This window comes from Parasteatoda tepidariorum, chromosome 10 (assembly GCF_982258835.1).
Source record: "Parasteatoda tepidariorum strain Cologne lab strain chromosome 10, Ptep-v5.0, whole genome shotgun sequence".
Taxonomy (NCBI): Eukaryota; Metazoa; Arthropoda; class Arachnida; order Araneae; family Theridiidae; genus Parasteatoda; species Parasteatoda tepidariorum.
In genome coordinates this window covers 83,670,769-83,686,999 of record NC_141764.1, presented here as the reverse complement: position 1 = coordinate 83,686,999, position 16,231 = coordinate 83,670,769, and the positions used below count along the sequence as shown (strand labels likewise).

General features: G+C 31.3%; 1 protein-coding gene across 1 annotated transcript in view; it reads right to left on the bottom strand.

The window, feature by feature from the left end:
• LOC107437786 (uncharacterized) overlaps positions 1-6,887 on the bottom strand; it is a 116,302-nt gene extending 109,415 nt beyond the window's left edge. The window contains exon 1 of the mRNA XM_087153235.1: positions 6,488-6,887. Coding sequence (XP_087009361.1) covers positions 6,488-6,580 — 93 coding nt within the window. The 5' untranslated portion in view covers positions 6,581-6,887. The remainder of the gene's footprint in view (positions 1-6,487) is intronic.
• Positions 6,888-16,231: the final 9,344 nt, after the last annotated feature.

The window sequence follows — 16,231 nt, the reverse complement described above, 5'->3', positions numbered from 1 at the left end:
AAAATCTGTTGTCGGAACACCATCCTTTTATTAAGATTTGCAACCGGTATTAAAAACAAATAAACATCTTGCCGCATATTGTTTTTCCCTTATAACAACCAATTCTCCAAGTTTACATTAGTTTTTTACTCAATATTCTCAAGGATTTCATCATCAAGGATTTTAGGAATCATGCTTTGTCAATATACAAGCAAATCAGTGAAGCATCAAAGATGTAATATTCGTCGTCTTTTCTAATTTCATATAAAGTTGATAACACCAAATAAATAATAAATTTTGCAATTCATTCAATTTTATGCAATTAATTAATCGGAATTTGAAGTCTTTGTACACACATTAATGAATAACAAGAATGATGTTACTTAATGATAGAACAAAAAATCAATTCCCGTTTTAGACCAAGAGTTCGTGGAGATTAAAGCTCCACAATTTCGTAACCAAAGGTATGATCGTATCAATTGCTCGGTATCGCACCCCGACCGCCATTATTTTCCATACAAGCTGGTACCCATCGATCTGAAACTGGGTGAACTTCAAGTCTTCACTGGGGATCGGACCGTAACCCGGACCCTAGTCCTTCACACAAACAGCTCAGTACCAAATAAAATTCCATCGCTCTTTTAGTAGCAGATAAGTTTTATTATTAAACAAAATCTTGACCCCATTTAATAATCAAAAAATTTTCTTTATTGAAAATTCGCTCATCCTAAAAAAAAAACAACTAGTCAGTGCGTTACAACTTGGGAAAGTACAAGCAAATTGAATAATTTTTCTTGAGTATGGGCCTAGTTTTCATCCCTTCAGTGGGTCGATAAATGAGTACCAAGCATGATTGGGAACTAAACACTGGGGGTTCCGCGTTCGACTGACCACCTAACCAGAACATCTGCTCTCGCACCCCAGAGCCTAAGGTCAAGAAAAGTGAGATGGGCACAGTAGGCATTGGCCCTCTATGGGCTGTAGCGCCACTGAGTTTAGTTTTTTATGGGCCTTTAGAGAGTAATGTCCAGTCCTCAACGAAAATTGAGTCCTAGTTGATACAGTAGTTTTCGACTCATGGTATTTGAAATTGCGAAGGGACCAAAGAGAGGGAGCTTATATCTAAATGAGGTGACCCAGGTTTGAATCCCATCGTTGGTTAATTGATACAAATTCTGCACCTGTCTCTCACAGACCACAGTGCTGATGTAAAATATCCTAGATGGTAAACGGAGAATGGATTAGAATTCCCTTGTTGCTAGGCTAATTGTGGGAGAATTTTAGTTGTTTTCCTTTTCTTGTAAAGCAAATGCGGATTGGTTCCATCAAAAAGTCCTCTACGAAGTCAATTTTGTCCTAATGCTTAATCCATGACTTCCCTTGTTTTCTGGATTGGGTTCAGAACTACAAGACTACGAAGTTGAACCATGATAGTCATAAACTTAGAAAAGGATTTGCTGTTCAATGCCGGTTATAAATAAAATATAAATGGTATTCAAAATATCTGACCCTAAATCCATAAATATTTGTATTTTTACAGTTTTAAGTATGAAAGGGTCATAAACAAAACTGATACAGTACCTCCAGATGCTTTGCAAAGATACATTTTGAAGGGGGTCTTAGAAAAAGTGAGGCAAGATCGGGTAGCTAAGATTCGAAGGCCAGTAGAAGCTGAACTGTTCGAAACTGTTAGATTAAATCTAGATATTCATTGTTTATTTGTGTACTATACATCATTCCTGAAAATTCATGGATATACTTTTTTCAAAAATGTTTTTTTTTTTTTTATTGAAAAAGTCAAATTATCCTGTCTGCTTAGACCGGATGCACACGTTAACTGTACAGGAAAATTGCAAATACTGGAATTTCAGGGGAGAAGAAGCGGGTATTTTTATTTTATAGGACATTTTAAGAGTATTATGCATGTAATTTACAAGTAGTTATTTTCTTCTTACTCCGCTGCACTACAGCTTTTGTGGGTTTAGAATAAAGAAAATCCCAGCTAGTGCCAAGAACGAGTGGTAACCGGTCTTACCCAGGGAGCTGAAATTTTATTTTTATTTTATAACCGTCGTTGAACAGCCGACAGAATTTTATGGGTTTACGACTACTAATGTTCAAATCCGTAACCTTGTAATTTTGAGCCTAATCCAGAAGACAAGGGAACTCCTGGATCAAGTATTGGGAGAAATTTGCCTTCCTGGAGGACTTTCTGATGGAGCTAATCCGCATTTGCGCTACATGGAAAGGAAAGCCACGAGAACCTCCCACGGTCAGCCTGACAGCAAGGGGACTCTAACCCATGATCCATCTACCACTGGGGATATTTCACGTCAGCACTGTGGTCGGCGCAAGCCGGATGCGGAATTCGTATCTATTGGGATTCGAACCCGGTTCACCTCATTGGAAGGCGAACGCTCTATCCCCTGAGTCATCGCTGCTCAGGGAGCTGAGATTATCGAAACGAAGCAGGCCAGTGCTACAATTGGACTAAATCCTTATTTGGATAAAAAAAGTTTTAATTATGTGAAAATATTTAAGGCACGAAAGCAATTATAATAATTACAAAAAAAAAAAAAAAAAAACAAATAACTAAATAGAAAACTTTTTTTGGAATAAAACATGAAACAAATAAGCTGTTTTATTTTTATTTTGTATCTTCAATGGTTGAGTACAATAGATATAAAAAGAAATTGGACTACATCTAAGAAAGATTAAAAAAAATTATTTTACATCTGGTTTAAAGTTAGTTTCATTTACTTAATAAAAACAATAAAATTGTTTTTATTGGTCACGAGGTTCCATTTTAAAAGCAATTGGGCATTCCTTCACGGAATTCTATTTCGTGAAGGGTTATAAAAAGTTCTATTCCTATTTGCATACCATTATTAGTGAACCGTTTCCAAGAAAAACAGATTAATTCTAGTTTCCACAATAGAGGTAAACTTCAAATGAAATAATAATTGTTTTGGTAACCTGACTTTTTTAAGTAATTAACATCTTTTCTAAACAAATATTTAAATTAGACTCATTTTTAGCGGCATAAAAAAGAAAAAAAACTTTAAACTTTTGTTTAATAAGCATGCAGTTACAGTTAACTAACTTTTTAATTTAATCTAAATAGATTTTTAAATGTTGATTTCAAGAATTGCCAACTGTTTATATTTCAATATGTCAATGATCGTCTTTTGCTTTTAACTAATAAAAATTGAATTTAGTTAAAAAAAACTTTTGTGCTCAGTTTTCTTTATACCATAACTTTCGGTGAGCAGCCGACCCAATGTTGAGTTTACGACTACCGATGTTCAACTCCGTAGCCTTGTAATTTTGAGCCCAATCCAAAAGACGAGGGAACTCCTGGATCAAGTATTGGGAGAAATTTGCCTTCGAGTTTTTTTTTTTTTTATAGAACTAACCCGTATTTGTGTTAAACCATGAAAACCTCCCACAAGTAGTCTGATGTCTAGTGGAGTCTAACCCATGATCCGTTTAACACTGAGGATATTTTGCGTCTGTTCTGTGGTCGGTGCGAGTCGTGTGCGGAATTCGTATCGACGAGCCATCACTGGGGTTCGATTGCTCTCGACCCGATTACATCATTAGGAGGCGAGCGTTCTACCCCCCCCCCCGAGCTTCCCCTGCTCTAAGTACTCATTGTGAAACAATGACAAACCAGAAGAAAGTCGACAAACTGTGTTTCAAAGATTTGTAAAAAAGTCTTTAATATCAGTTTTTGAAAATATTTCGGTGTTATATTCAGCCGAAATGTAACATTGTGTTTGAAATATATAATTATAAATCCTACAAATTGATTTACGAATATGTATTTCTAAATCAAAAACTAAATATTTTCAATATCAATGTTATTAAAAAAGTTTTAAACGCTTTGCTCACATTACAGTTAAAACGAATTTTATGGGCAGATACTTATTTGAAATTTTACATTTTAAATACAAAATAGGAAGAAAAAAAAATTCCGAGCAGTTACAATGGGAGATATAGAGAGTTACCATAACAGTAATACACTGTTAGAATTTTCCTTCTAAAATTATGATAAAATAACCGGTATCAGTCTGTCTATCCGATTAACCGTGAAGTTTACGGTAAAGAATATTTTTTACCTTTACGATTTTGAAACCGTTTACAACTAGTATGGTTATAAGACCATGAATACAAAACTATACGGTTTTTCAACCATTTACAACTAGAAGGGTTTCAAAACAGTAAAAAGGAAATTTAGCTGGACATAGGAGCTCGTCTTTTCATTAGGTAATTGGCTTTCGATAGTGCAGAATACAAATTAAGTATTGTAGGACACTGGAAACTGTTCGTGTGTTGAAAAGAATGGAGGAAATATTGTGGTGTCAATGCTGGGAATCGAACCTCAGTTCTGCCTGTCATGGAAATGACAGATTTGCCCTCTCGGTTTCATTAGGTGAACTTAGATGGCGCGATGAAATTCTGGTTGTTTAACAGTATTAGGAGAAAGCAATTAATAGACAATTTTTCTCACAGTTAATAAGTTCGGATACCATCTTATTTATGGTTATCTGACTGTTTTCTTTGAATACGGTAAAATAACAATTAAATAAATTGTAATTTAACCATTTTTTTTCCTAGAAATTACGGACAGCGTAGTAAACTTAATTTTTCTATTTTAGGAGCTTAATATTACATGATATTAACTTCTATGTCTTTTTTTTAATAAAATCAATTGTTATATTCGATATTTAAAGAAAATAGGAAGAAAAAAATCATATTTTTATTATTTTTCACAAACTTTTTGAGATTTACCGACCAAGATCAATGATCTAAATTTATCTTGCTCAAATTATTAATCTATATATAATGATAGATTAGAGGTGTGTTAGTTACCCTAGAAACTAGTTAAATAATCGAAATACCTCTTTTTCTAGCTTTAAACCTCTCATGATGTTTTTATTTCTTTCCAGACGTATATTTGTGAATTTATTGTTGATTTTATAACAACTATTGAAACCTTACTTTATGTCTACGCGAAAGCTTTTACGTTATTACATTTACGATGATTTTAAAATTTAACTTTTTTTTATCTTAAAATGTGAGAAGAACGGCTTCTTTTTAGAAAAAACAGTCAATTTAAATAGACGAATTCAAATTTTATTTTGTAAGTAACTACAACGTGTATTTTAAATAATTTTTAATGCAGCGCAATTTGGTACAGTTGAATTCGGTAAGTTGCAAAGCTTAATGCACGTGGGTAAAGTTGTTTAAGTTGAATAACATATATATAAGTATATAGTTGAATAACATATATACGTTATAAAGTTAAACAGGTAAAGTTGAATGCACTTTGGAACAATTACTGCTTGACTCGAATAAGGTAAGTTGTAAACTAAAATTGATAAAGTTAAACAAAGTGGGATGTAAACTTAATTTGATAAATTGAATAAGTTGCATTAAAAATTTCAGTTGTAAAGTTACTGCACGGAGGTAACATTCTTGTTAAATTAAGTTTTGAAATTTTTTTAATTAAATTAGTGAAATTATTCATGAATACTAAATAATATTATTAAATGAATAGAATTCTGAGAACATTAATTAAAAAAATTATTAGGTTAAAAAATTTTCAAATTGTTTTCCGAGAAAAATTTTTTACGGAGTAATAATATGGCTGTAATTTTTATCAGCATTGTGATCAGATGTGATATTAGAATATTCATTAAATATATGAAAAAAGCAGGAATTATTGAGTTTAAATTTTCAACAGGTATTTTTTTTTCTAGTCATAATTGGCTTAACCTGACCATGCTGGAATAAGCAATTAAATATCGTCTTTATTTACCTTTTTTAGTGTTATTTATTCAATAACAGTATTCATTTCTTATTTTATTCATTTATTTCTTCGTATTTATTTATTTATTATTATATTATTTTTTTCATTATAATCGGCATAGTCTTAATATTCTGATAAACAATTGCTAGAAAATTACACCGGATTAAATTTGATTAACACTAGATTGTAAAAGAAAGTCATTTTGACTGTTTTTTAATTTGAATTAGAAAAACAATGATGACACAATTTCTTAGAATTTTGTGACTTTTTGTACAACATATAATTTTTTTAGTGTTAATATATACTAATAACTTGTTATATAACTGAAAATAATATCAAAAATATAAAAAATTAGTTTTAAACTAATTTCTTTATACATTAGTTATTCTTTCACACTGTAGTCATTTTGACGGCTTTTGGGTAATATAGGTATTTCAGTCTTTCTAGTGTTAAAAAGCTTTATTTCTGAAATGGCTATGAAGAGAGCGTTATACTGCTGATTAAAAAAACTACAACTAATTAAACTAATTAAATTAAAAACTAGTGAAGTTCACAGTTTTTAATAACCTATTTAAAATGATATTACAAGTGCGAAAGAAAAAAACTGAATTCAAAATAGTTAAGCAGACTCAATCCTTTGCGAGCAGTGTGTATATAAAAAAAATATTAAAGTATTAACAACAAAGAACTCACCTTTAGGGCCTCACTTCCGCTACAGCACAACACCGTTATCAGGGCCGTAACACACCACCTGGCGCAGCGCGCTTTATTTTTAAAATTATCCATTATATTAACAGTCACCAAGACTGTTCACCGAAAATGCCCAAAAATGATTCAAAAACAATCCATTGGTAGAATAATCCTTTCTGGCAGACGATAATAAAAACGAATCCAAAACACTGTATCGGCTTTCGGTTTCCACACGTGAGCAGAGACTAACAATCACAACTAGTTTAAGGATTCTTCTCTTTTTAGGGATGGTTGCTCAATGGATCGAGCCTCTTGGGTTCTGAGGAGGATCGAAAAGCGAGCAAAGTATCCCTCTCTTCGGCTTCCAGGAAACCTGTCGGACAGGTTTTCTTCAGGTGAGTGAATGAGAATTGGAAGGTTTTGGATAGATATAAGAGGTAAAGAAAAGGGCATGGAACTATGTATATTCCCCTTCTCCCCTTTCTTTAAAAAAAAATTCTTTCTACCATTTATTTTACAGCTGCTTCAAGCAATTCTGCCTTTAGAAAGCGATTTCTCCGGACATGTTTTCAGTATTAACGACAGGTAAAAATGGGGGAGGTGTGGGAAAATGCGGGCGTTAAAAAGAAATCGTTTGCTATTTAGTTTTATTTTCTTTTGCCCTTTCTCCTGTTAACGGTGTTCTCTTTTCATGTAGATTGCTTATATTATGATTTTATCTTTTTGGTGTGCTAATTTATCAAGACGGCACTTGTTAAAATTAGGCAGGTGAATCGATAAGTAATGATAGCTACATGGCTTGGACCAAAAATGAAGATTCTTGTTACGCTAATTAAAATTACTATTCGTATTGTAATGCCCTTCAGGCAGCCATTTATTATTTTGTATTATAATATTGTTCCATGCTTTTATTTTGTAAAATATGTTTAGGATTTGTAATTATAATTAATGCCATAAAAGTGTTAGTTGCAAAATTAATTTCATTAAAATAAGTTTCACTAATGAATTTATTATTTAGTAATAAACTATAAAACGCTCACTTTTTAATTTTTTATTCTGTTCAACTTTAAAATATTTATTATTTTTCATTTTATTGTAATTGGACAATTTTGTGAAATAAGCGTGAGTTAAGGCATTGACTTCAATATTCCTGTAATTTTAAATCCAACTCAAGAGACAAAACAAATCCTGAGTTGGGATAAAATAATCTTCTGAGCTTAGTGAGGACTTGTATGAAATAAACCTGCATTTACGTTACATCAACACGAAAAAATATACTCACCAACAAAAGGGTTAGTCATGTTTGTCTATAAGAACCGTAGACTGAAAATATGACAATATTTTAATTTTATATAACATCGTTTAAAAAAATAAAAACACCGTCTTTAAAAAAAGCCTACGAAACTGTTGCTACAAAAAGCCTAAAAACACCATTATTAAAAAAAAAAGAACGAAGAACACCATGGTTAAAAAAAAACTTAAAGACACCGTTGTTAAAAAAATACTGAAAAAAACCGTTGTTAAAATAAACCCCTTAAAACACAGTTAAAAAAAATCTAAAAACATCGTTGTTGAAAAAAACTAAAGGCACAGTTGTTAAAAATACATAAAAACACTGTTGTTAAAAAAAAACTAAAATCTTCGCTGTTAAAAAAACCTTAAAAACACCGCTGTTAAAAAAACTAAAAACACATTGTTAAAATAAACTATGCTATTTCTTCAAATCGACAATAGAGAACCACCCTCACCTCCCAATGAGGTGACTGGCTGTTCCCGGCTGGACCGACCACAGTGCACAGTGACAGACGAATCATGGGTTAGAAACCCTTTGAAGTCGGGGTAACCGTTGGAGGTTTCCGTAGTTTTCTTCTCCATGTGGCGCAAAAACGGGTTAGTTTCATAAAAAAGTTTTCCAATTTACTTCAATGCTTGATCCAGGTCTTCTGGGTTGAGTTCAAAATTACAAGTCTACGACGTTGAACATTAATAGTCGTAAACTAAGAATTGGGTTGGCTTTTCAACGCCGGTTATGAAATAAAATTTAAAAAAGGACAATAAAGAACTGAAATATCATGCGAGTGAACATGAAATTAAATACCTATAAATGACATAAATAAAAATAGCTAAACAGGTCAATATTGATAGTTTGTGGAGTTGTGGAATGAAATAACTTATTTAATTTTTTCGTAACATGTAAAGTAAAACCAACTGCATTTGTTTTTAAAACTTTGTCAACGAGGAAAAAGATAAGTAAAATAAGTATTGAATATCAAAGGAAAACGCCTTAGCTGTATATTTAGTCTTTAAAACATTTAATTTTATTGTATTCTGGATTCCCATCTAAACTTCATAGAGAAATCTTTTGAAATACTACATTAAGGACTTCCTCTGAAAAAATATCGGGGCAAGAAATTATATAGAACAAAATTTTGTATCTCCTAATCTGTGACAGTATTTTATAGTGTATTTTATGAAAAAACTACTCACAGTTAACAAATGCAATTAAAATAATCATTGCAAAATAAGTATTTAAAGATTCAAACGCACGAGTAATAGGAATTATTTTTTCGCATTTTTGCTGAATGATATCGATGACAAAAAACATTTTACAATTTGATATAGTAACCGAAAACTAAACAAGAGATTAAAAAGCAAATTTGTGGTTGAAATTGCTATAGTAAACTCAGCAAAAAGATTGGGGTTCAATGTTATCCCTATAGAATCTGAATCTAAATCTGTGAAACCAATTGTTTTGTATTTGGAACCTTTACTGAAAAGTTCTTTAATTTTGATTTCAGGCTCGAAAAATTTCATGAAACAAAAACTATTGCAAAGCAATAGAGGGTTGATGAGCAGCAGAGATTGAAACACCTTAGTTAAATGAAGTTTTTTATTTAGCTAGGAGAGTTTAGCCAACTAGGAATTTTTTCTAATTTTTACTAACAGTCGTAATATTAAATCTGTTCGTGTCCTTAGTTTTTCTTCTTCTTTTTTTTCCTATTACGAACATTAAATAGATGATTGTTTTCGAATTAACGTTTTTCAATGTCACTCTCTGTAGAGTAATTCCCAGCCCTACCAAGAAGAAAAGGGAACTTCTAGATTAAAGATTGGAACAAATTAACTTTTTCATAGTTCTAACCCACATTTGCGTTATACGGGGTGAGAAACAACGAAAAACCTCTTATGGTTTGCCCAATAGCAAAGGGATTTGAACCCATGATTCATATACCACTGAGGCGTGCAAATCAACAGCAGAATACCAATCAATCGAACTTGCGTTCGCCTCATTGGGAGCTCAGCACTCTAAGCAAACCCTACTTTTTCGTCCTAGTACTGTAGATTGTAATTATTATTTGTGTCTACATTAGTAAACCTCAATTGAATGTTATATTTAGTGGACGAATAGCACAAGTGCAGTCTGACACAAAAACCAAAGTTAAAAGAAAAAACAAACAATAAACAAGGAAAGTGGTCACTAGAACGCAGTGAAGGAATTAAATCAAAAGCAAAGTAAAATAAAATAATTATAATGATTTTAAAAACAATAATAATTGCAGATACAAGGTAGAAGGACCATTTATGAACATTTTTTCCTAAAAATAGCGAGTAGAACGCCACCTTTGCATTTTATAGATAACTAAGTTTGCACAAATCAATAACGTGGAAAATTGGTTCCTCTTGAGAATTATTACACAGTGCTGGGAAAAAAGAACCAATAAAAGTACGGTGAAAAAGACGACGGGAATAATAGTGAGTAAGTATTGAGTCAGAAGAATTTTTGAGTAAAAAAAAAACGATTCTTGTTCAAACCGATTTTCAATATTTTATTTATTCTCAACATTAAAAATTTTAAATTTTGCCTTGAAATTTTCAGGGGATGTAAATAAATATTTTTGGCAAATCATATGTATTTTTATATTAATGATTTCAAAGGCATTGCTAACTCCAGAAAATTCTCAAACCTAGCTCGAAAAAATATATATGTATGTTCTCAAACCTCGACCGGCTTTCTGGGCTCAGTGTGATAGAGCGTTTGCGTTCCAATAAGATGAACCAGGTTCAAACCGCAGCGGTGGCTGGTTGACACAAATTTTTCTCTCGGTTTTTTTTCATCGCACCGACCACAGTCTTTACGTAAAATACCCTCAGTGGTAGATGGATCATGGGTTAAAATTCCTTTGAAGTCGGGGTAACCGAAGGAGTTTTTCATGGTTTCCCTCTCCATGCAACGCATATGCGGGTTAGTTCCATCAAAAAATCATCATCAAATTGATTTACTTGATTGTTTATGAAGGTCTATGAACATGCTTCATTCTATTGCTTATAAATTCTAAAAAAAGGGGGAAATATTTATTTGACTGTATGAAAGGTTCTTAAATTGATTTATTTAGCTATTTATAAGAATTCATGAAACTATTTTATTAGACCTGAATGATTTGAGTACTTACAAGGTAGAGTTACTTACAAGGTTGAGTGCTACAAGGAAAACAAACAAAATTTGAAGAAATAGAAAAGGGATCTTGCAGAACAATCGTTTAGTTAAATAAACAATTGTATAACTATTAGTTTCTTAAGAGAACTAGATTTGTAAACCGACCTTGTAATGCACCAATGATTTACCCTACCTTAATAGTAGTTTGATTTACAAATCATCTTAAAATTTGATTATCTAACATCCTGATGATTTCACGGAGCTTTTAATTTCTCTTTAAAACTCCCTGTCATCACAAAGAAATTAATAATAAAAAAATAAAGTAAAAAGTAAATGTAGAAAGGCATTAATGATACCATTCTTTAAATTGATAATGAAAATAATATATTAATAAATATATTTTATAACGGGTTTTGAACCCAATTTTGAGTTTACGACTATCAACCTTCAATTCTGTAGCCGTGCAATTTAGAATCCAACCTAGAAGAAAGGGAGCTCCTGGTTCAAGTGTTGGAAAAAACTAACCTTCGTGGAGTACTTTTTTTTCTTCTTCTTTTTGTTGATGAAACTAACCTTCAATTGCATTGAATGGAGAGAAAAACTTCCCATTATTAGCCCGACTGCAAAGAGATTCTAACAAATGAGTCTTCTACCTCTGAGGATATTTTACATCCGCACTGTGTTTGGTGCGAGTCGGAAGTAGAATTCGTATCACCAAAAAATACTGGGTTTCGAAACCTGGGACATCGCTCTATTTCCTCAACCACCGTTTATTTCATTTATTTTAAGGAACCATTCCATTCAACCATCCATTTTAAGAAACTAAACTATCTCTGAAGTTGCTATCAAATTTTTAATTTTTCATTCATACGTTTAGACCAATGGTTGAGGAAAATCTGAAAATAAGCCAAGTGTACAAATTCATTTTTTCATAAATAATTGTGAAAATCTATCAGATTTTTTTGTGTGTTATAAATAGGCTGAATATTCTGTAAACACGATCATTAATATTACCTATTCCTAGTTGAAAATGAAGTCCTTGTCATACTCATTAGTATTCCCATTAATCAAATAATGTTTAAGTAAGAATGAGAAAAAAAACAATACGTTACCATAATCTGGTTAATTATTTTCGACAATTAGTAATATTAAATTAGTCAAAACCAGTTTGTTTATTGAATAAAACTGTAAAAATTTGCGGTCAATGTAAACACCCATTCCACAAAGGCTTATACTCGTTAGCAAATGAAAATGTCACATATAAAATGAAAACTAATTTGTATTTGATTTTTTCTACATGTTTTGATAAAAGTTTCATGTATAAAAAGGAAAACTGTTTACTTTTAATTTTTTCTACATGTTTCTACAAAATAAATGCGAAGTTTTGATGAAGGAAGGCACACCATTAAGTAAATTACATAAAAATAAAATCTGTAAAGCATCTGGAGACATCTGTTCTGACAGCTGGCATGATCACGTCTCCATCTATCATCAGATTTACACAAAATATTGAAATCACATACATCATTGCCGTAGTTTCTGTTAAAAATATTAATTTTAAAAATTATTTTTCGCACAATGTTATTGAGCAAAAAATACCTTGAGAGTCAGAGTTTAACATTTAATAACCAAAAACTGTAAGCGCAATGTAAGAAATTGCTTCTTGCAACGGGAATTACATTTATAAATAAGGCAAACCGACGTAAATAAATTAAGTGACACAAAAGGGCTTTTTCATACCTTTATATGTGATTTATACACGTTATTTTCGTATACTATAGAAAATATATTATACCATTAGTATAACATATTTTGTGTATATATATATATTTATTGTTTTCGGCCTTAACGAGAGGAAATTTTTGGCTCAAAATAAGATGCAATAGGGCAAATATGGGTCATCTTTGAAAAAAGTTTTATAAAAGAGCTAATTTTTTCATACACTTGATTTAGAAAAAAAAAGAAAGAAAGAAAAGAATCGGGGTGGAGAAATGAACGTTAATACTTATGTGGATAATTCGTTGATGTTGAAGTTTAAAATTTTAACTCGTATACTGCTGCCAATTATTACTTATAAAATCTATCTTAAAATGTTAAATAGCGAAATTGAGAGAAATATGCTATCACTTCATATAAAAAAAAGGGAAAAAATTTTGCAAAAAATTCATTCGTTTTTTGAAACGTAAACTAAAATTAGGAAATTGAACAAATAAAATTAAATTTATTTACATTAGTGCAACTTAAAAGACCATAAATAAAATTCCTTTGTAGACGTCTTTCTTATTATTATTTTCGCTTGTTTATTGATTTTATATTCATGAGATTCATTTGAATAATAAAAATAAAACCTTTCTGAAGCAATAAAAAGACATGATTTCTACGAAAATTAAAAATCATAAACCAGTTAGTTTTAAAGTCACTTTTTACCCCGCAGAATGTCATGACAACTGTAGGAAAAGTCTTACATTAAATCCCTGTTTATCTATCGCCCCCGTGTCTGGGAAAATTTTAAAGTAGGCTGCCCATGTGGGTTTGACACACGTCCAGATAAATAGGCGGCAAAGGGTGAATTTACAAGGAACGGAACTTGGGAGAAAGTTCGACGATCTCAGTTTTTTAATGAATCAGAAAATAATCACTTTGAATATCCCATTAAAAGATTTAGTGTGTTTGTTAAGTACTGCGATTCGTATACCAGCGTGTTAATTCGTTATTAAATGTTACAAATGGTCTCGGACTAGGATGGTCTAATGGTCTCGGACATCTTGAATTCGCAACTAGGATGGAAGAGAAAAAGCGTGAGGGTTAAAGAAAGAAATTAAACCTTGCTACTTAGACAAGTGAGGTCCTGTTCTTGATGTTTTTTAATGATTCAACCAAACCAAAGACTAATCAAACTTATAATTTAAAAGTCATTAAGGTCTTTGTACAAAAACAACAGTTTTGTATATAAACTTATTTACGCACCTGGCATTGCTATACTGCCAAGCGATGCATTCATTGATCCAATGTTATGCTTTACGCTTAATCGAATACGACAAAGACCAAGTCAAGAAGGTCAATAATTTAGAAGTATTAGCGCTATTGAGATTTAAAGTGTACAAGGTACAATACTCGTCTTATGCAGTTTTACAGCACTACAGAGGGTACCTGGCATTGGCTATCGCAATCAACTTATTCCATCTCGATCTATCCGACTCCAACATTCTCCGTGGTCTGCCAATTATTCGATCTTAAGGACTTTTAAAATATTTTCTACTGTAAATCTTAACTAACAAAGTAAAAATTAATTATGATTTTAACCCTAAGGACAAACGAATGGATTCCGCAAAAGTATTTAAAAAAAAGAACATTTTTTGAGGAGTTAAGTTATTCAACAGAAGATAACGACGTGAAAAATAGTTCCAACTCAGCGATGTGTATCTCGGATTTCAGTTGAAAATACTCAAAAAATCTTCTCTGATACTTCTTTCAAGATTGCGCCAGCGATTTATCGCATCGTTTCACTAGTGATTACCTAGGAGAATCGATTTGAAAACGGTTGTTGAACGTATAACCGTAGTTTTCACATTATTTATTTTCACTATGCCTCAAGTATGATTTTTTTTCAGAAAGTTGAACGACCCACCTGGAAAAGTGTAACTTTCAGTGATTTGAAAGTTTGATGTTGTTGTCATTCTGATAATCAACTTGACCTGGAGTCGTTCCTTAAGTTTGAAACTTGGTTCAACTGATGGCCGAAACCGATAGTGCTGTTTTGATTCGTCAAAAATACAAAATTGATGGGAAAATAGATTCTGATTAACTAAGAAAAATGATCTAGAAAATCAGTTTTTATTTTTTGTTAGTATAACAGCAAGCTTCGATCGAAACTGGGATCGAATCTTAACCAAACAATTACAATTCTCAAAATACCATTCCATGGTTGGAATCAAAAATCCTAATTACTTGAAATGCGGGAATATGTACTATTGCTTTTTGCGTTATTAAAAATTCGAATGATAAGCAATTACACTGAGACAAAAACAAATAATTTTGAAAATTATAGTTATGTAGATCAATTTTATTTAGGTATTCAAATCGCATATCTCGAGTTATTAATGCCATCCTCCTAGAATAACTTTTCGAATGATGTATTTCCCTAATAGAAGAGATACATTGATTTTGAAAAATTTAAAAAGTTTCAAGAATTTTCGAAGTAATTTTTGTACTTTTTTATAAAAGCTCAAAATAGTCAGGGATTTTCCACAAATTTTATTTTGTATCATTCACAAATGATAATAACTTGGAAGAATTATCTGAAAAACAAAATGATATGGTATAAGGAAAGAAAACACATTATGGGTGTGATTCCACATAATGCCGTTCTTATTTTTAACAACTCTTGTTTAACAGTGAAAATGAAATTTCAGGAAAACCCCTGATCGCTTTGAGCTTTATGAAAGTACGAAAACTTCTTAGAAAATTGCTTGAAGCGTTTTAATTTTTTTAAGATATTCAAATCAAACTTTATCATTAGTTTCTAAATACAATTCACTACGAAATTAAGAAAAATATTTCGTAAATTTTTTCCGCGCATGCGCTGAATAAAAGAACTATCTTAAATGCTAATAGCTTGCGCAGTATAAAAAAAACTATCTTAAATACTAATAGCTTGCGCAGTTTTGAACGATTTTTTCTTAAAAATTTTAAATAAATAATTTTCTAATTAATTTTAAAAGTCCCCAAAAATTTCGTTTGATTCCATTGAATATTTATAAAGTTAAAGCAAAAAGACGTAAGGCAAAAAAATAATTTTTCTATAAAAATGTCCATATCTCCATAAATATTTACTCTACGTTTACAAAATATTGTGCAGTTGTTAAAAATAACTACTAAAGTAATTGATTCAAGTTACAAGAATATTGTTAGATTTTCTGCATGGTTAATTCAAAAATACTTGTTTTCTTTCATAATTTATTATTGGTCTCCGAAACCTCTGACGGCTTTAAATTTTATTGCTGAGTATGAAAATTCGCATGAACTTAACATCTCTAAAGTAATAAAATTATCTATAAGTATTTCTTGAGAAATTTTTTAAAAAATGTCAAAAACTCAAAGTGTCTCTTCCATTATTGCAGGGTAGTGTATTGCAATCCGTATCAACTCAACTTTGCCAGCGTAATCGAAGTGCAAAGATAGTTTATGTGTAATTTGTTACCAAAAATGCGATTTTTTTCCTGCGACTAAACGATATTTCTACGTGAGTTTTCGATCACACATTTTAATATTTTTCATTTCTATACAGCTAAACGTTTTCGACTCTGTAAATT